Below are 21,783 nucleotides of genomic sequence, written 5' to 3' on the forward strand. Positions count from 1 at the left end.
TAGCGACTACACAAACTAGTCAGGTTTCTCGTTTTTTCGTTCAAAGGAAACCAAACACTCGGTTTAATTTAAAGTCACGCGATGTGATGTGCTATTTTATCATATAAATATATTATATACACTGTGAATACAAGTAAATATTTCACAATGTCACCCAAATTTGGTCTTTTGCTAACAGATTTGCCTCAGGAATAAAGTCCTTGTAGATTGGTAAAAAATAAATAAAATAAAAAATGTCGAATATAATTTACATTATTATTTATATATTATTTATATAATATATACGTTTAAAAATAGGATTTGATTAAAATATTAGATGTAATAGTGCAAATTTTTCACAATGATACCTAAATTTGATCTTTACCTAATACCTTTACTTAATGCCTCACTAATAAGATAACATGAAAAGCCTAATATAATATAACGTATTAGTTATATTATTTTTCTTTCTTTTATAAATCTTTTATAAATCATGTAGTTATGCATGATTTATTTCCCCCTACTGTTAGTAATTTGTCATGTCTTTATAAACAGAAAAATTGGGACACAGGGTTGAGTTGGATTATAACAAACCCCCCAAGTTCATAAGGGCTCTAGTAACACCCAAACATGCATTATAATTTATATTTAAAAATGCAGACTTGCAAACCTTGTCTAACTTTACTAGATGCGAACATGTTATAAAACAATATATCATGAAGATACATCGAGGTTATGTTGAAATGTACCTTGAGTTCCAAGGGTATACAATCATGGCACCACAATCATGGACTCACCCAGCAAACATTTCTATCAATGTGACGTTGTAATTGACAAAAGCAGTCTTTTTAATATGTCTTTATTATTATTTTAAAAAATATTATTTTTGAAAATATTTTTTTAAAAGTTTATGTCAACTGAGGCGATGAGACCATGGTATAACCCACTATCCCGTAATGGACCACAGTACTTGTGGTTGTTATAACGAAATTATGTACTGTCTGTTGGTGTTATGTAGACTTATGAACACGTTTATGCAGTTCGCACGTCCTCCCAGACGCACGCGGCGCTGCGCCATTTTACGACACAAGCTTATGTAATACGTAATTCTACTTCCGGTGCGTGGCCATTGTCGCCTTTACCAACGTGAAGACTTCGTTTAACGCGCCAAAAGTCTTGCATTTCTTTCACGTTTTTACTATTTAAAGAAGGACAAACAGAGTTTACTTTTAAATAATGGCGTACAGAGGACAAGGGCAGAAAGTCCAGAAGGTTATGGTGCAACCCATTGTATCCTTTCATGCTGTTAGCTGGTTAGCATAGCCACTAAACTCATTCATTTAGCTAAACAACTCGTTAATTAAGCTATTATGTATTTTTAGCTTATAGAAGTAATACGGAAAAAATACTAGTTTTGATGTTTATTTGCGTATTTTGTTGGACATGTATGTGTTGAGTGCACGTGAAAGCTGTTTTTAGAGTACGTGTGAGAGAGATTTGCTGTCATTATCTTCGTAATAATATTTATTAATAATACTAATTAAGCCCGATTTTATAACCTTTTTTTCCTTACTGTCATATACATATAATTTCGATTTTAAACCTTTTGCTAATGTTTGAGGCCCATTAGTTGAAATTAGTGATGTCATTCGCAAATTATTCGACTCTTTGAGTCGGCTCTTTTAGGTGAACGTTGACTCACGTGAGCAGGCCTTTTTTTTTTTTTAAAAAAAATAAATTAAGATTTCATGAAGTTTCACCCATAGTTCAGCGAAGTAGATTAATCACTTTCAGCTTTAGGAAAAAAAATCTTATTGGGCCGATTGGGAGGCAAAAGAGTCGACTGTTATTGGTCAGTCAAACTAAATTATCCGACTCACAGAAATGAGTCAGAAGTCCCTTAACTAGTTGAGACTAAAATATGTATTTATACACACAGCTCTTAAGTACGTTATTATAATTTTTTTGTCAAATGTCCAGTTAATTCTTGTTGCTTGGCCTTGACTTTATCATCCCAGAACCTTATTTTCAGGTATCTACAGAATGTAAGTATTAGTAGACAAAATTTGGAAATGATGCTTCGCATACAATGCACCTTAGTACGCGTTATATTATTTTAGCTTAATCAAACATGTCGTTCTTTTCTTCCTGGCAGCGATCCCGTATCCAGGTGTGGCTTTATGAGCAGATCAACATGCGGATAGAAGGCTGCATTATTGTGAGTGTGAACATCCATCATCATACAACATCTACAGTTGCAGTCTCTGTTTCTGGAGTTTATAGTTAAGCCTCTGGTATACTTAGTTTTTATCGTACAGTCGTACGCATAGCCTTTTGAAGTATACTCCATTTCACATTTCAAAGAGCGAACTCTTTGTGGCCATTGAAAAAAAAAATTATTCAACTGTGTTTGTTTTGTCTGTTTTTTAATTATAGGGCTTTGATGAATACATGAACTTGGTTCTGGATGATGCAGAGGAAGTGCATATGAAGACCAAGAACAGGAAGCCTTTAGGTAAAAACTTAATCACCCAATTTTTTAAAATAATTTTTTAAAGTTGTTTAGAGATTATATATTTCACTTTGTGTCTTTTTTGCTCTCCATCAGGGAGGGTCATGCTGAAAGGAGACAACATCACGCTGCTACAGAGCGTCTCAATTTAACCTCGTGTGGATTTCTTGGAACGATAACGGAGTATTGTCTGATAATGTTAATTTCGTTATACTTGGTTTAATTTCTTAGCTTTTTGTCTTGTTTCTCAGCAGTGATTATTATGCGTCATGTTTTTCTAACCAAACGCCATTAAAGAATGTTTTGTTCGTTTATTTCTGACCATGTTGTGTTTTTTCCTATTCTTTGTAATTTTTCCCCTTATTTTTCTTTTTAAATCTTAAACTGTTTTTAGGTTTGTAAAAATTTCTAGAAATAGGTTTTCTAATGATCATGTATTTGATTTATTGTAATAGGAAGTACTACATACATTTGATTGCATTTAAGATATTGATTTTGCATGGCCCCCTTCACTTAAGCCTGATAAATATACTCTCTCTCCAAAAAAGGTACATCTACAGAGCCCTCCATTAATATTGGCACCCTTGGTAAATATGAGCAAAGAAGGCTGTGAAAAATTGTCTTTATTGTTTAACTTTTTGATCTTTTTGTAAAAAAAAAATTCACAAAAATACTGTTCTCTTAACAGTGGGTTAAGGGTTCCATCGAACACCCTCAAAGATTCTTCAGTGTAGAACCCTAAAACAAGCAGAACCTCTTGAACTTAAGAATCCACTGCTACTATCCAAAACCCTACAACAAAGGGTTTCCCATTTGTTCCCTTTGTCGCAAAATGTTCCACATAGCACCTGTTTTGCGGTAGAACAATACACAACTTTAAAAAATAAAAAAAATAATAAAAAATTTTTTTTAAACATATTTTACCCCCTTTGCAAACATGTTAGACTTGTACCTACTTCACCTTTAGTGTTTGGTTTATTTAATGAAAATATTTTAAAAGCTTCAGGTCTTCCATTCTCAAAATAAGGGTTCGTCAATGGTTTTTAAAAGGGTCTAAGATTATAAAAAGCCTTCTACTTGGAACCATTTCTCATAGGAAAACACAATGTTGTAGAGTTCTACATAAATCCTCTAGGGTTCCCTAGAACCACGGTTCTCAAAGTGGTGTTCATGAACCATAGGGGTCCATGATTTTTACTTTAGTTGGTTACAGAGATGGAAATCATAACTCCCTGTTATCAAACCTTATAATATTTGTTACTGAGTTGCTGTTATTAGCCTGTTTGACTGCTCACTTGAATTGAATGAGTTTAATCCAAAAATCCGTAACTCAAAAACAAGTTGCATATAAATAATTTCAACCTGAGTCAAGACTTTAGTTTACAGAAAAATGTTCTATAGTGGACAACTCAGGAATAAAAGTATATCATGCTAATAATATTTGCCAGAATATTACTGTACACATTTAAATGGGCCTAATATCTGAGTAGTTTGATTGATTTGTTTTTTTTTTTTTAAATAAAAAATTAGAGCGGGACCATGGATTTTCTTTCCAGTCCCTGTTTGCAAAAATTTTGAGAATTCCTGCCTTAGATGGACAAGGGTTCTAAGTTTTTATACATGCATATATGTTTGTTTATTTTATGAGTCTGGGCAGGGCACCTAGAGATCATAACTATTAATGACAAAAGATGTTTCTTTTGTAAAAAGTAAAAAGTTTTATGTAGCATGCTAGAACACACTAACCACTAGTTTGAGGTTCCAAACCATGATCTCTTGCGACTTTGCCCAAACCCTTAAATTAAAAAAATATATAATTAAATATATATATATATATATGTGTGTGTGTGTGTGTGTGTGTGTGTGTATGTATGTATGTATATATTAGAATTTAAATAAAGGTTCTTAAGTTTTAATGTACCATATGGCAGAGGGTTTACCTTTCAGAAATGTTAAGACAAATAGGACATCTTTAGACCATTAGAACTGTTCCCCCAAGTGAATAAACCCTTGAGGAAGGCTTCTTTATTTTGAAACTGCTAGATCTGATCTCATTTAACATACTTTCTGATCTGATTCCCTGGTTTAATGTTTCATAAGAAAACTGCAAGAGTCATCTTCAAGATTCATCATGATACCACATAACTGCTGATGGTATTTTCTCTGAATGTTGGTGGTGTATGATGGGAATCAGAATTGTTTCTAGCTTCAAAGAGTATCAACGGAATATTTCTTCGAAAAAGCCCTGATGGAAGCTAATGCTTCTGTTGCACACATTTAGCCATGTTCATACACCATTATTGTTAGTCAAGTACAGTTGTAAAAATGTAAGTGTTCGATAGAAGTCAAGGGATGAATGATTTACAAACCCACACGGGGGCAGTACTTCCATAAACCTTTAAATTAGTTGAGCTTGAAGATTAAACACCTGTCGAAGAATTATCACGCTTTATTCATGATAATCATAAGCCAGTGACATTGTTGACGTTTAAAAAAAAAAGTCAAGTTCCCTTATAAGAATAATTAGAAATACGTATGGGTGATTTTCACTTGATAGATTCAGCTAGAACTATTAAAACACAGGTTTTTTTTTTTATTTTTCGATCCACACAACTCAATTGTCATCAACACAATCTGTTTAGTTGCGTCGCAGACACAAATCTGAAGGAAGCAAAACCAAACGCATTATCTATTAATAACAGGCGTCTACTTCAACGGGAAATGTGATAACAATCTGAAAATATGAAAGGTGTCGCACGTCAGCAAAAGCAGCAGGGTGCCATGCTTCTCCATTGATGAGCTCTGTTTCTGATGCAGGAGGTTCTGCTGCGGGGTGGAGGGGAAGCTTTATAGATAGGAACTCACTAGCAACCTGAGAAGGAAGTGGCATCTCAATTACTTTAAGCGAGTTTGCAAGTTCTTGTGGAAAGCAGGAGTACCAAAAGCAGCTTTTTGCAGCTTCAGTGGGAGGAAGTCAGTTGCTGACTCCAGACCCCCCAACACAAGCGTTACTTCATAACTGCAACCACAAGCGCTCAGTAGCTGCCTGTGGATTGAAACCACAGCGATACTGCATCAGGCTTTCATTTTATCTCTGTGGGGATGTGAGTATAGTGTGAGTTTAGAGTAGGGGTTGGTGCACGATTAAAGGCCGTGCGAGACTCATCGAGATTTGGTATTACCTTTTGAAAGAGGTTTATTTCTTACATACAAGGCAAGGAAAATGTCTTAAGCAAACTTGTGTAGTTATGCAGTCCAGCATTCTGGAAGATACCTGGTTGTTGAGGTGTGCTTGAGACTGATTATTTAATCCCACTCCCACACACTTTGCTCCAGAAGGAAGTCTAAGGGCAGTGACGGTTAAGACTCTGGGTTGCTGCTCAGAAGGTCAGGGTTTCAAGCCCCAGAGGCCCTTGAGCAAGGCCCATAACCCTCTCTGCTCCAGGGGCACTGTATCATGGCTGACCCTGCGCTCTGACCCAAACCTTATAACATGCTGGGGTATGCGAAGAAAAGAATTTCACTGTGCTGTAATGTATATGTGACCAATAAAGACGCATTATCATTATCATAAGCAATCTCTTCTGAAAGTTTGTCCCTCGTGCAGATATATTTACTAACACCAGGTTCGTTGATTTTTCCCAAAATATGAACAAATAAGTCGTTTAAAACCTCACTGATTGACCAGGATGAAACATTTACTGAAGATGGATGAATTAACATGGGAAATGTTTTGCACAGGATGTGCTCGCATGTTAATGTGATGTTCCTTCATCCTAGTGAGTTTCATATCTCCAGCCACTTTTTTGTCCCAGTCCTGATGCACTCCTGACCAAAATGAAATGACCAATATGTTTATATTTTATGGGCAGTGGTAGCTCAGTGGTTAAGACGTTGGTCTACAGCACTGCCAAGCTGCTACTGTTGGGCCTTTGAGAAAGGCCCTTAAGGCTCAACTGCTCAGATGTATAAATGAGATAAATGTACGTCACTCTGGATAAGAGCGTCTGCCAAATGCCATAAATGTAAATATAAATATTTTGTGAAATAGAGCCAACTAAGTTCATTAGAAAATATCCTACAAACACAAGATATGCATGTGAGGGTTTTTTTAATCCCACTTGTGCAGTTGTTATTTTGTTTTACACCCAATCGTGATATTTTCTAACAAATTTAGTTAGTTGTATTTTCATCCATCTATCCATATTGGGTCTTATATTTTATGATACAATAATCCTCAATAAAATCTCTGATTTCCCAATGAGGTTTGCTTTTAGTAAACTGTTTATTAAAGATAATGCAGTGACAGTTTTCACATTGGATTACTCAACAAGTATTTGATCCTAAGATATACTTTATATGCTGACATGAAAGTAAAAAAACAACAACTAGGCAGCCCTGTTGCTGTCTCAGTTCAACATGCTGGCGGATGCCACGTTTTCTGGAGGTTTTTATATTTGCTAAGTTACCGAAAAACCTCTTGCCCAAATCTTTTGTACTTTTCCGTCTACCCATGAGCCCCAGAGACTGGGCCTCTGCCTCCTATCGATGTAGCCAGGCTGTGGGAAACTCCATGACCAAGCCTGTCATAGTCCGCTTAGCTCTCAGTGGCTCTCGGGATTTAGCCGACGGAAATGCTGCCCAGGTCAGATCGCTATCCTGCCTGATCCCGTGAGGCCTTCCTGTTTCAGCGGGAGTGATTGTTAGAAGCAGCCCCTTTGTTCGGTTTCTCCCCATGACCTATCTCGTACCTTACTTCTGACTAGCCAGGTGGCTGCCCGGCTCACATCTCACTACCTCACCACCCACAAGGATCAGGATATACTGTGTATACATACAAAGGTCTTAGGCACATGCAAAGAAATTTTGTACAGAAAAGATTCCTTCAAAAATAAAGAAATTAAATGTTTCTACTTAAAAACAATACTATAAAATGCAGTAATAAACAGTAATAAATGAAACAAAGACACTATTTAGTTTGACATCCCTTTACTTTAAAAAAAAAAAAATTAGTAGTCTCAGATAAACTTTCTACAGTTTTGTAAGGAAATGAGCTGTAAGTTTTACTGAGCGTCTTGCGGAACCAGCTACGGTTCCTCTGGATACTTTGACTGTCACACTCGCTTCTTACTTTTGCAGCAAGACCCAGCAGCCTTCATTGTGTTTTTTGTCTGAAAAGTGTCTCTTACCACTTAATACGCTGCGTTCTTTAATGACATTCAAACAGTTTTCTGCAACAATAAGTAGGTCTATTTTATAAAAGGAATGCCATAATGTCTGTGAAGAGACAGAGTGAACAATCTCTACATTCTTGGTTAAAGATAATTACTTCAAACCGTGTGCATCTGTGCAACATACCTCCTGTCAACCAATCATACAGACTACTCTTCTTTCAACGGTTGCTCAGGCAGACTAGCTTGTTCACATTTTCAGATGATAGAGCTGACCTCTTCTTCTGCAGAATGCGGCTTGCCAAAGAGAACAGTCTTGGCAACAACGTGGCACTGTTGAGGCAGGTGTACCGAGTACCTTGCAATATGGGCCAGTTTACCATATGTACCTGCTTGTGATGACCACCACTGTAGTGGACATGCTGACACAGGGCTCTGCGTTGTACCTCTCTAGAGATTTATCTGTGGACAGTACCTCATCATCAGACTCCGACTCTGATCCTATGAGTAGGAGGGCCGTCTTCTTTGGTGGCTCTGCCTCCACTTTTTCTCCAGAGGTCTGTGGTGCAGGTTCTCTATCCTTCAGCATCTCACTCAGCTTTTGCCACATCTCGACCCTCTCTGCTCCGGGCAAGCACCTAAGGTTCTTGGACCTAGGATCTAGAGCGGTTGCCACCTTTACCCACCACAGGTTTGAGTTCTCCTTTCGCCTGTTGAGGTCCTTTGTGAATGCAGCCTCGAAGCGGGCTATGTAGGCAGGGCCAACATCAGAGACCATTGTTGTACACAGGGTAGCACCACGGAGCAGGATACATACTTTTCACCACCTAGGAGCTCAGTGATGTACCTACAGTGCAAACACAGCACTACACAATGACTACAGTTTTTCATTCAGATGGCATCTATTTAGGGTATAGGTCTTAAAGGATCCTTTAATGATAAAAACGAATAGTTTATTTAAAAAGTTACTGCTTTTCTGATTCTTCTGATTAAAAGAGGGGGAAAATTGCAGAAAAAAGGCATCTTCACATCTCCTTTATCAACTCTTTTCATTAAATTGGTGTTTTATTATGAATTCCTTTATAATGTAAGAAAATGCCTCACTTATCTGCTTGAATTGGCAATGTAACTGTATCTATGCCATAAAAATACTATATACTCTCAGAAAACTTTACCTTTTTCTTGTCACTTTTATACTTTTTGTGCATTGTTTTTTACATGGTAATGTGAATGTAGTCTATCTTTAAAAATGAGCTTTAATTATATCATTAATTAGTTTTAGAGTAATACTAGTTTAGTCCCCCCCCCCCCCCCCAAAAAAAAATGGTGTGAAAAAGACTACAGCTAAAATGTTTCATTTACCGACAAACATCATTGCGAAAGAGCGTGCGGAATGATTTTGCGCAATTGCAAAGTTTCGCTAATTTGAGCAATTTTCCGCAAAAAACCCCCACAAAAAACTGTGCAAAAAAAATGTAGTAAAATCATAACACATCATACTATATAATACATAATTACTTAAAAGGATTACAGACAATGATTAAATGTATGGTTTTGCCTTTTTAGTGACAATAAAAAAGCACACTTTGCAATTATAGACAAAAATGTGCCAAAACAAATGAGCTGGAAACATGAACCATTTCTGGATTTGCCTAAAGAATGAACAAAATCAAAATAATTAATTATAATAATTTTATTAGCTTTAGCATAACTTAGCATTCCTCACGTTTCAATTATCCGTTCGTTGTGTTATATTTACACAGCCTTCAAAGTCCTCTGTAGTATTATCACGTGCATGGTTTTCGGGACGCTAAGGTCATTTTAAGTAGTTTTAAGTTTAAATCATGTTCAAAAGATCTTCCCTGTGTTTCAGTGCTGTTTCAGGCTCAGTGATGAATCAATCATTACTTGGCTTGAGAATCCTGTATGTCAAGAGGTTTCACCTAAAACACACAGTCATAACCTACACAGTCATTCCAGGCTTACTTTAGAAAAGCGATCGTGTTTTCAAGTGAAATGGCTCTGAATGAGCGGTTCATGACATTAGTACGTTTCTTATCTTGTTTTAACAGTGCAGCAGCAACACATAGTACCTTCATATTTCTACAATTAGCGCGCACAATAATCTGCAGCTTCTGATAAGGCCTTTTGTTTGAATGTTCAGCTGAGGAAACAGAGTAGCATTTTTCATTGTTCAAACCCTTTTGGCTATAACGCGTGGCGGGAAAGGTGGGAATCGGTCCAGGGTAAAACCGAAGGTGAGAAAGTGTCCGTCCTTTGTCTGAGCAAATAATGAGCCGGTTCCAAAAAATGCCTGCTTGTCAGCACCATTTCAACATCACCATGCTGTTAAAAAGTCGATGATAGGACATGGGGTCGTGAAAGTGCAGCTCATGATTTCTTACAGTCTATAAAAAGTGAAAAATACTTAAACTCAACGCCCATGCGAAGAGGGTCGCACAGGTGTTTGCTTAAACGCAATTGCTTTAGCTCGTTATTAACCTAAACCCGATATGCATTCGACCATTTGCATGAATAGTCAAATGGGCTTACTGAATGCGTTAGTCGTATTTATTGCTTTATGCAAATGACAAAAGAACTTCTCACCCTCTGTGGCACTAAAATGGGCCATTTCCCTTCTTTTACAGCTAGCTTTCTGTTTATTTGTCAATAAAATACACTCAGAGAGACACACATACTGTGGTGGTGACTCGGTATGGAGTGCTTAAATGTTCCGAACAAAAGACCTGCAGCGGAGCGAAAAGAGATGGGGAACAAAAAACAAACGAGTAATGAAATTATAACAATACAGACAGAGAGAGAGAGGTACACGAACCACAATGGCAGGGAACAATTGTGCCGCATCAATGGAAAAAAAAAGGAGGGGGGAGGACCTGGACAATAGGGCCGGTGACAGCAGGACAATAGCCGCACTGTTTTCAATTAGACATTATCTCATACACCGAGTGGCAGGTCTCATTGTGCCGGGGGGCTATTTTCAGGGCCGGCTTTGTGTGGGCCACCGCCAATATTCCCTTCAGCCCCCACAGAGAGAGCCGGCCCTTTTATTCTCTCCACTGTTTGTTTTTTTGCTCAGCACTAAACTGTGGGTGGCAAAGAACAAACTGTCTGCGGAAAGGGAAGAAAAAGAGGACAGAGTACTACCTTTGCCTTTGTCGCTCATTAGACAATTAGATTAAACATGGATCTAAGCATGCAGAGTGGTTGCGCTCAGACTGTTGCACGAATTTGACGCGTATCGTCTGCAATGGTTTCTCTTCAGTGCTTTCAGTTGGTCTAAATATAATAGGCTCTTCTTCGACCTCATATGGTGTCTCCTCACACGTATAGCTGTGCCTTGTGCCTTGACGTTCAACATATTAAAGCAACTGGTGGGTTAGGGCAGATATTAGGCCTGCTTTGCATTTAAACGTGTTAACATAGCACATAATAAACCGTGTGATCTCTTTTACAACAATCCATCTGGTCTGGATTATTATTATACAGTATAGGTTTCTGATGAAGCTTAACAGATGCTGTCTGTGGCCTGAAGCTGGAAACTCCACCCTGAAACAAGTTCAATATTCGTGACTTGTCTAGCAGTTCTGGTGTTGGTAGCTGATGCATTTTTGTTATTCCTGTGAAAAGCTAGCAGCTGTGTGCTGCTCTATAACATCACAGGGATGACATCGTTATTGCTAGCGCAGTTACAGCGGAGAAAGAAAATGGCAAAACTCTGAAACATGAGCAACAGCCGTCGTTTCTTTTCACGTTCACTATTTTTAAACGTCATTTGAATGCGAAATTCACTGTAGGAGAAGTGGAGATGTTGAGTTCAAAGTCCCAGAATGCAACGCAGCCACACAACACCGAGTTATGTCAGAGACACGGTTTGACGAGCACGGTGCCGTTAATTAGCATGAAAGTTGAAGCTGGTTTAGAAAATAGTTTCGTTACAAAATGGATTATGTTTTTACTTTATTTATATATACAGTTCGATGCAATAAGTGAGATTGTTTGACATGATGATTCTCATGCCTGCTTCCTGAAAAACCTCAGACACATTGCATGCAACGCTATAAAAGCTGGCTCCGGCACCCTTTTATATCTTTGGACAAACGCAAAAATTTTGATCACTGCAGAAGATGCATTTGCATCTGTATCTTTTGCATGATCCAGTTCTCAAATATTCTCAAACTAGGCTGCTTGTTTCAGGTGTAAATATATTTTTCAGAGGCGTCATCATGTATAAAGCTTTCTAATGAGATAACATTTGAGGCTAGGTCACTCGGCCCATCTGTTACCCTGGTTTTAACCTCATTTGGGCTATCTTAACCGAAAACGTCTAATTTTGTGAGCTTGATATGTCAAACGTGAAGGGCGTTGTTGTTTAATGCACTTTCGTCAACTTGTTTGTTACTGTTAGAGCGGAAGCAAATTTGGAATAGGTTGCGGTCTTCCGATGGTTTCTCAGAAATAATGTGCTTGATGTTATCGGACGTGTGTTGATTTACAAAAAAAAACTTTTTTTAACATTTGTGTCACTTTAGGTGTTCTCTATCAGCCCAAATGCACTGCGGTATGCGTGACACTCTATCTCTGTATGTGTTCCATGTGTTTCATTCGCAGTTTGGTGAGGGCCTCATGGGTTTTTTTTTCCTTGGTTTTTTTTTTTTCCTCCGTAGAATGCTCACATAGACAAAACTTCTATATTGGTTTGGGTGTAATCAAAAATTGCACCAGCCAAGCGAAATAGGCATTTCATGTGGTTTTCGTTCCTCTCCTGCTTTTCCTCTCTCTGCACCACAGAGCCTCTGCCTCTGATGGCACCTCAAGCTCGGTATCCAAATGAGGTCATTATCGAAGGTCATGGACGTTTTCAGCTTCATAAATTATATAATAATACTTTCTAATGAGGTTCCTTTAAATAATAGAATTAACAAACTGTACATTTTAATGTTAGAGTGTTAGTGGTGCTTAAACTGTATGACATTAATGCTGAAGTTTATGTTTTGGTAATGTTACCTAATGTGGGAAATGATGTTAGTGAAGGAAACCTAAATGTAAAGTGTTACTAATTAAAACATGATAGGGAACGATGTTAAATGAAAATAATCGACGACCGGGTGGTGTGATTTCTGCCACACGTGAAGCAGAGTTACTCTTACCTCCTTAACGTTCATTATTTTCCTATAACAGCTCATTTAAAAGTGCTTTACTACTCTTATATCATAGGAGTTTGCCAAAGATTACATCCATTCATCCAAATAACGTCCTGCTTATCCTACACAAGGTTGCCGGGGATCTTGGGGCACAAGGTGGGGAACACCCTGGACAGGGTTGTCACACACACACACACACACTACGGAGAATTTGGAAATGACAATCTGGCTACATGCAGTCTGTGGACTGGGGGGAAGAAACCAGAGTACCCAGTGGAAACCCTGGAAGCACAGGGAGAACATGCAAACTCCACGCACACAGAGCAGAGGTGGGAATCGAATTCCCAACCGTTCCCTTCAGTAGCCTTCTCAAATTTTTCCTCCTTCATGAAGTTAATAGGACAAAAAAAATTTTTTTGACTGAGAAACTGCGAAATATAAACTCCAGTCCTGAAGACTATCCTGTGGTCGAAAACCTAAAACGACAGCTTTACCTCTGACTGCTACAAAGTGCTGACACTGGAGACTCCTTCCGTACATGTTAAATAAACTCCTCACAGGAAACATCAACATATCAACGATTCCACGTTTTTCTTGGTAAATACTAACGAATTTTAGAATCTGTTTATTATTAGACATTGATCATGTGCAGTTTCCACCACACAAGCCCCTGTGAATGAGCTGTTGCTATAGAAACGACAGAGGATGTATTAATTCAAACCCATGATTTGCAGCTGCACTACTATCAGAGGTTCTGTTTTATTAAAAAATTAACAGATCAACACATTCTGACCAATCAGAATCCAGATTTCAATAATATTATAAATCATTTGATAGTTACTTCATGCAGGCGCGTTACCGGTTATGCTCATATATTTAAAAACAACCATCATGGTGGTTGTTTTTGTCTTTTAACCTTTAATATCTTTATGAACGTTGGAGATACTGGGGATAACGTGGGGATGGGGGTCATTTTCTTTGCCCACACATAGTAAAAAACAACAACAACAAAACATAAGGTGGGTTATGACAGGAAGGAGGCTAAGGCAGTCTGTAGTTGTGAAGTGTGATAAGGCTGTAAACAGGCAAGCATCACAGTAATGCTCGAGAAAGCGTTTAATGTTGGCTTCCTGTATTCTCGCTTTCGTGGTCTTTATTGCTTGTTCTAGACTATTGAATGGTATAAAATATACGAGTTGTAAGACATGGGAGTTGAAGATTTCATAACACCTCCACTGGGAAATGTTAAGTTAAGTTTAAGTTTCTGCACCATTCCATGGTTGGGCTCTTGAGCAAAGCGCTTGAACAGCCCTTAATTACTCAGCTGTTGCAGACAAACTCACTTATAAGACAATTTGGAGAAATTAATACCACACTAATTAATTCAAATTAGTGTGGTATTGGCATACTGTGTTTAATAATGAACATTCGTCACTTATAGTGAGTGCAAAAGATTGCTCTCCTGATGGTTATTGAAGAAACAAAAAAGAAAATGCACCTGTTTTTTTGTTTTTATACCATGTATCCTCCAAAAAAAGAAAACAAGAATAACCATCCAGTCAAATATGAAGCTTGAACATGATGAAAACGAACCTTTCAAAAAAGAACCAAAAACAAGAATTGCCTTGATACTGAACCCCTAATTGTTCACCATGAGATTAATTTTTTTCAATACTTTTACATTCTCTTGCAATAGTTTTGTGTTCCTTAACCATAACTGCATTCCCTTGCAATAATTTCGCATTACCTCTCAGTAGTTTTGCTTTATCACCCAATCATTTTTGTGTTCCTCACAATAATTAATAAAACATTCCCTCACAACAGTTTTGCATTCTCTCGCAATAGATTTGCGGTCTCGTACTCATTTTTGTGTTCCCTGATTTTTCATTACCTTGCAGTCATTTTTTGCATTAACTCGCAATAGTTACGCTACCTAGCAATCATTTTTGCATTCTCTCGCTATAATTTTGCGTTCCCTTGCAGAAAAGTTTGCATTACTTAATAACGTTCCTTAATAATGAATAATGTTCCCTCACAATAGTTCTGCATTCCCTCTATTACGCAATAGTTATGCGTTACCTCTGAAACATTTTTTGCATTCTGTCTCAATAGTTTTTCTTTCCCTCGCAATCGTTTTGAATTCCCCTACATTAGTTACGCGTTACCTCGCAATCATTTTTGCATTCTTTCGCAATAGTTTTGCGTTACCTCACAATAAAATTTTGTGTTCCCTCTGAATCATTTTTGCATTCCCAGCCAATAATTTTTGCATTCTCTCACAATTTTTGTATTGCCTTGCAACAACTTTTGTTTTCCCTCACAACACTTTAGATTTGCATTCTCTCACAATAATTTTTATGCCCCCTCACAAACATTTTGTGTTCCCTTGCAAGAGTTTTGCATTAGCTTACAATCGTTTTTGCTTTCCTGCACAGCAAATTTTGTGCTCTCTGGCAATAATTTTCTTTCTCAATAATTTTGTGTTCTCTCATGATCATTTTTTGTGCTCATTCCCAATAGTTTTCTATTCATTTTTCTGTTCAGTCGCAATGGTTTTGCATTCAGCACCCAGCAGTGTCCATAGCACTTACAAGTATGGGGATATATTGACATTGCTTAGTACACATGGGTATGTAATTACTGAACAAACACTAAAGCATATTCTGGACATATTGTGCATACAGTGGCAAGAAAAAGTATGTGAACCTTTTGGAATTTCATGGTTTTCTGAATAAATTTGTCATAAAATGTGATCTGATCTTCATCTAAGTCAAGGGTGTTGACAAATATAATGTGCCTAAAATAATAACACAAAATAAATTCTGAACCCTCATGTCTTTATTGAACACACTCTTTCAACATTCAAAATGGCAGTGTAAAAAGTAAGTGAACCCTTACAATTAATAACTGGTTGACCCCCCTTGGCAGCAATAGTCTCATCCAGGCGCTTCCTGTAGCTGTGGATCAGACCTGCACATCGTTCAGGAGGAATTTTAGCCCATTCTTCCTGGCAGAACTGCTTTAGCTCTGTCATATTCTTTGGACGTCTCAGGTGTATGGCTCTCTTCAAGTCATTCCATAGTATCTCTATTGGGATGAGGTCTGGGCTCTGACTTGGCCCTCCAAAAGGCAGATTTTGTTTTTCTGAAGCCATTCTGTTGTGGACTTCAGTGTTTTGGGTCGTTGTCCTGTCGCATCACCCAGCTTCTACACAGTTTCAACTGACATACAGACATTCTCACATTATCCTGAAGAATTGTCTAATATACTTGGGATTTCATCTTCCCCTCAATGATTGCAAGCTGGCCGGGCCCTGATGCAGAAAAGCAGGCCCAAATCATGATGTTTCCTCCACCATACTTTACGGTTGGGATGATGTTTTCATGATGATATGCCGTGCCCTTTCTACGCCAGATGTAGTGCTGTGTGGTTTTTCCAAATAGTTCAATCTTAGTTTCATCAGTCCACAAAACATTTTGCCAATACCACTGTGGAGTGTCAATGTGCTCTTTTGCAAAGTTCAGGCGTGCAGCAATGTTCTTTTTAGTAAGCAGTGGCTTCCTTCATGGTGTCCTGCCATACATACTCTGCTTGTTCAATGTTTTACGTATTGTAGACTCATGAACAGAGATGTTAGCCAGTTCCAATGATGCCTTCAAATCTTTGGCTGTCATTCGGGGTTGTTTCTTTACCTCATTGATGAGTCTTCGTTGTGCTCTTGGTGTCATTTTGACTGAGTGCCCACTTCTTGGTAGAGTAGCAACAGTCCCAAAATGTCTCCATTTGTAGAATATTTGCCTAACTGTAGACTGGTGAATTTCTAAAGTCTTTGAAATCACTTTGTAACCCTTGCCAGCTTTATGTAATTCAACAATTCTTGACCGTAGATCCTCTGAAAGCTCTTTCGACAAATCTCATCATGACTCTTTATGTGTGTCTCCAGAACTAATTTGGAGAACTGAGAAACTGAGAACTGAAACTTAAATTGAGATTAGAAATGTAGGGTGGGCAAAGGGCTAGACAATGTGATGCTATAATATCGATATTGTGAAAAATTATGTAACAATGCATTTTACATTTATTTCATATACATTTTGCATATACAGTCCTCTCCAAAACTATTGACAGCAAGGTCAATTCATTTGTTTGTGTTATATACCAAAGACATTTGCGTTTGAGATCATAAGATGGATACGAGACGAGGGTTTATGATTTCAGCTTTTATTTCCTGGTGTTTACATCTAGATGTGTTAAACAACATAAAACATAGAACCTTTTGGATCAGACCACCCAGAACTTTTGTGGCTCATCTCTGTTGTTTTCTTTGAACGGTGGATTGTGATACCTTCGCCCCTGCCCTGTGGAGGTTGTCGCTGATGTCACTGACTGCTATTTTGGTTTTTTTCTTCACAGCTCTCACAATATTTCTGTCATCAGCTGTTGTTATTTTCCTTGGCCAACCTGTTCAACGTCTGGTTGTTCAGTACACCAGTGGTTTCTTTCTTTTTCAGGACATTCCTGATTGTTATATTGGGTAAGCCCAATGTTTGTGCAATTTCTTGGACAGATTTTCCCTCTTTTCTCAGCTTCAAAATGGCTTGCTTTTCTCCCATAGGCAGCTCACTGGTCTTCATGTTGGTTAATCCTTTTTTTTTAACAAAAAATGCAGTCTTCACAGGTGCAACCGAAGCCTAAAACCACAAGTAGATGTTCAAAGCTATTAATTGTTTAAACAGTCAGTCTAACAGGACACACCTGGGTAACAAGAAACACCTGTCAATCACATGTTTTTGCTCGCCTACAAATTAAGTTGTCTGATACAAAATGTGCATGTTGTTTAACCCGTCTACATATAAATACCAGGAAATAAAAGTTTCCAAAATTCTAATATCTCTTCTTATATTCATCTTTTGATCTCAAACTCAAATGTCTTCAGTCTACAGCAAAAACAAATGAATTGGCCTTGCTGTTCCAATATTTTCAAGGGGACTGTACATTTTGTTTATTGAATGAAAATTATTTAATTTTAGTGTGTGTTGTATTGTTGAAATCTCTTCAAATATTATAATAAATAAGAGTAAGCAAACATTTGCACTCAACTGTATAAATTCCTTATTACAAGGACATCATGGTGCTCAACAATTGGACAAAACAGTGTTATATTTACACCATGGACTCATGGGTTTATTTAATAAGTTAATTCAGATCTGTAGAGTCTATGAGTCAGCTGATTTAGTGCTCCATTCCTTGCTTTGTGTGTGTGTGTGTGTGTGTGTGTGTTAGATAAGTGTTCCTTTGTGTAACGGTGAAAGCTGCAGTGCATTTTGCGTCTGGACAAAAATCCATCTCTTGTCAGAGAAAGTTCTCTCAGTGTGGTCAGTATATCAGCCGTCTCCCTCACCAGGCCAGATAATCCTCCAGGCCAAAGACAAGAATAAATGAGGAGGCTGGAGGGGAGAAAAAAAGTCACTAACTTCACCGCAAGGGGAGATAAAGGTGAAAGACCTGAAAAGCACAGGAGCGAATAAAGGTCGCAAGAGTTTATTTGGATAAAAACCCAGAGAGCTGCTCTGTTACAAGAAAGGAAGAAAGAGTGGTCAGAATAAAAGGAAAAAGAAATGAAAAGGGCAAAAAAAAAAAAAAAAAAAGATTCAGAGAACAAAGATGAAAAGAAAGAGTGGAGAAAGAAGAATGGATTCAAAAAGATGAAAATGGTGAGAATAGAAGAGGTGGAGAGGGTGAAAGAATGGTGGCACAACCAGTTGTGAGAGATGGACAGATAAAATAAGGAGTTGTCAGAAAGAAAGAAAGAAAGAAAAAATATGTAGGGTAGAGGTCCAAAAAAGAAAAATGAAAGAAAGAAAAGTTAGGATAGGACTCTAAGAAGGAAGGAGAGAAAGAACAAACAAACAGGTAGAATAGAGATCCAAATAAGAAGAAAGGAAGAAAAAGAAAGAAAGAAATACAAGCTAGTATAGAACTCTAAGAAGGAAAGAAAGAAAGAAAGAAAGAAAGAAAGAAAGAAAGTACAGGTAGAATAGAGATCCAAGAAAGAAGGAAGGAAAGAAAGAAAGAAAGAAAGAACAGGTAGAATAGAGGTCCAAGAAAGAACGAAAGAAGGAAAGAAAGAACGAACAGGCAGAATAGAGGTCCAAGAAAGAAAGAAAGAACATGTAGGGTAGAGATCAAAGAAAGAAAGAAAGAAAGAAAGAAAGAAAGAACGAACATGTAGGGTAGAGATCCAAGAAAGAAAGAAAGAAAGAAAGAACGAACGAACGAACATGTAGGGTAGAGGTCCAAGAGAGAAAGAAAGAAAGAAAGAAAGAAAGAATGAATATGTAGGGTAGAGATCCAAGAAAGAAAGAAAGAAAGAACATGTAGGGTAGAGGTCCAAGAAAGAAAGAAAGAAAGAAAGAAAGAACGAACATGTAGGGTAGAGGTCCATGAAAGAAAGAAAAAAAGAAAGAAGTAAGAAAGAAAGAAAGAAAGAAAGAAAGAAAGAAAGAAAGAACGAACGAACGAACGAACATGTAGGGTAGAGGTCCATGAAAGAAAGAAAGAAAGAAAGAAAGAAAGAAAGAACATGTAGGGTAGAGGTCCAAGAAAGAAAGAAAGAAAGAAAGAAAGAAAGAAAGAACGAACATGTAGGGTAGAGATCCAAGAAAGAAAGAAAGAAAGAAAGAAAGAACGAACGAACGAACGAACATGTAGGGTAGAGGTCCAAGAGAGAAAGAAAGAAAGAAAGAAAGAAAGAAAGAATGAATATGTAGGGTAGAGATCCAAGAAAGAAAGAAAGAAAGAACATGTAGGGTAGAGGTCCAAGAAAGAAAGAAAGAAAGAAAGAAAGAAAGGAAGAAAGAAAGAAAGAACGAACATGTAGGGTAGAGATCCAAGAAAGAAAGAAAGAAAGAAAGAACGAACGAACGAACGAACGAACGAACATGTAGGGTAGAGGTCCAAGAGAGAAAGAAAGAAAGAAAGAAAGAAAGAAAGAATGAATATGTAGGGTAGAGATCCAAGAAAGAAAGAAAGAAAGAACATGTAGGGTAGAGGTCCAAGAAAGAAAGAAAGAAAGAAAGAAAGAAAGAAAGAAAGAACATGTAGGGTAGAGGTCCATGAAAGAAAGAAAAAAAGAAAGAAGTAAGAAAGAAAGAAAGAAAGAAAGAAAGAAAGAACGAACATGTAGGGTAGAGGTCCATGAAAGAAAGAAAGAAAGAAAGAAAGAAAGAAAGAAAGAAAGAAAGAACGAACATGTAGGGTAGAGGTCCACGAAAGAAAGAAAGAAAGAAAGAACGAACGAACGAACGAACATGTAGGGTAGAGGTCCATGAAAGAAAGAAAGAAAGAAATAAAGAACATGTAGGGTAGAGGTCCACGAAAGAAAGAAAGAAAGAAAGAAAGAAAGAATGAATATGTAGGGTAGAGATCCAAGAAAGAAAGAAAAAGAAAGAAAGAACATGTAGGGTAGAGGTCCAAGAAAGAAAGAAAGAAAGAAAGGAAGAAAGAACATGTAGGGTAGAGGTCCAAGAAAGAAAGAAAGAAAGAAAGAAAGAAAGGAAGAAAGAACATGTAGGGTAGAGGTCCATGAAAGAAAGAAAGAAAGAACGAACATGTAGGGTAGAGGTCCACGAAAGAAAGAGAGAAAGAAAGAAAGAAAGAAAGAATGAACATGTAGGGTAGAGGTCCATGAAAGAAAGAAAGAAAGAAAGAAAGAACGAACGAACGAACGAACGAACATGTAGGGTAGAGGTCCATGAAAGAAAGAAAGAAAGAAAGAAAGAAAGAAAGAAAGAACATGTAGGGTAGAGGTCCACGAAAGAAAGAAAGAAAGAAAGAAAGAAAGAAAGAATGAATATGTAGGGTAGAGATCCAAGAAAGAAAGAAAAAGAAAGAAAGAACATGTAGGGTAGAGGTCCACGAAAGAAAGAGAGAAAGAAAGAAAGAAAGAACGAACATGTAGGGTAGAGGTCCATGAAAGAAAGAAAGAAAGAAAGAAAGAAAGAAAAAAGAAAGAAAGAAAGAACGAACATTTAGGGTAGAGGTCCAAGAAAGAAAGAAAGAAAGAAAGAAAGAAAGAACATGTAGGGTAGAGGTCCATGAAAGAAAGAAAGAAAGAACGAACATGTAGGGTAGAGGTCCACGAAAGAAAGAGAGAAAGAAAGAAAGAAAGAACGAACATGTAGGGTAGAGGTCCATGAAAGAAAGAAAGAAAGAAAGAAAGAACGAACGAACGAACGAACGAACATGTAGGGTAGAGGTCCATGAAAGAAAGAAAGAAAGAAAGAAAGAAAGAAAGAAAGAACATGTAGGGTAGAGGTCCACGAAAGAAAGAAAGAAAGAAAGAAAGAAAGAAAGAATGAATATGTAGGGTAGAGATCCAAGAAAGAAAGAAAAAGAAAGAAAGAACATGTAGGGTAGAGGTCCACGAAAGAAAGAGAGAAAGAAAGAAAGAAAGAACGAACATGTAGGGTAGAGGTCCATGAAAGAAAGAAAGAAAGAAAGAAAGAAAGAAAAAAGAAAGAAAGAAAGAACGAACATTTAGGGTAGAGGTCCAAGAAAGAAAGAAAGAAAGAAAGAAAGAAAGAAAGAACATGTAGGGTAGAGGTCCATGAAAGAAAGAAAGAAAGAACGAACATGTAGGGTAGAGGTCCACGAAAGAAAGAGAGAAAGAAAGAAAGAAAGAACGAACATGTAGGGTAGAGGTCCATGAAAGAAAGAAAGAAAGAAAGAAAGAAAGAAAGAAAGAAAGAAAGAACGAACATGTAGGGTAGAGGTCCATGAAAGAAAGAAAGAAAGAAAGAACGAACGAACATGTAGGGTAGAGGTCCACGAAAGAAAGAAAGAAAGAAAGAAAGAAAAAAGAAAGAAAGAAAGAACGAACATTTAGGGTAGAGGTCCAAGAAAGAAAGAAAGAAAGAAAGAAAGAAAGAATGAATGAATATGTAGGGTAGAGATCCAA

General features: G+C 37.4%; 1 protein-coding gene across 1 annotated transcript; it reads left to right on the forward strand.

Moving 5' to 3' along the window:
• Window positions 1–1,077: 1,077 nt before the first annotated feature.
• On the forward strand, window positions 1,078–2,805 carry snrpe (small nuclear ribonucleoprotein polypeptide E). The gene is made up of 5 exons (XM_053653586.1): window positions 1,078–1,269; window positions 1,998–2,024; window positions 2,135–2,197; window positions 2,416–2,494; window positions 2,588–2,805. Exons 1-5 carry the CDS (start codon window positions 1,216–1,218, stop codon window positions 2,641–2,643), a joined length of 279 nt encoding a protein of 92 aa, XP_053509561.1. The 5' UTR covers window positions 1,078–1,215; the 3' UTR covers window positions 2,644–2,805.
• The last annotated feature ends 18,978 nt before the right edge of the window (window positions 2,806–21,783 follow it).

This window comes from Ictalurus furcatus, chromosome 21 (assembly GCF_023375685.1).
Source record: "Ictalurus furcatus strain D&B chromosome 21, Billie_1.0, whole genome shotgun sequence".
NCBI classification, from domain to species: Eukaryota; Metazoa; Chordata; class Actinopteri; order Siluriformes; family Ictaluridae; genus Ictalurus; species Ictalurus furcatus.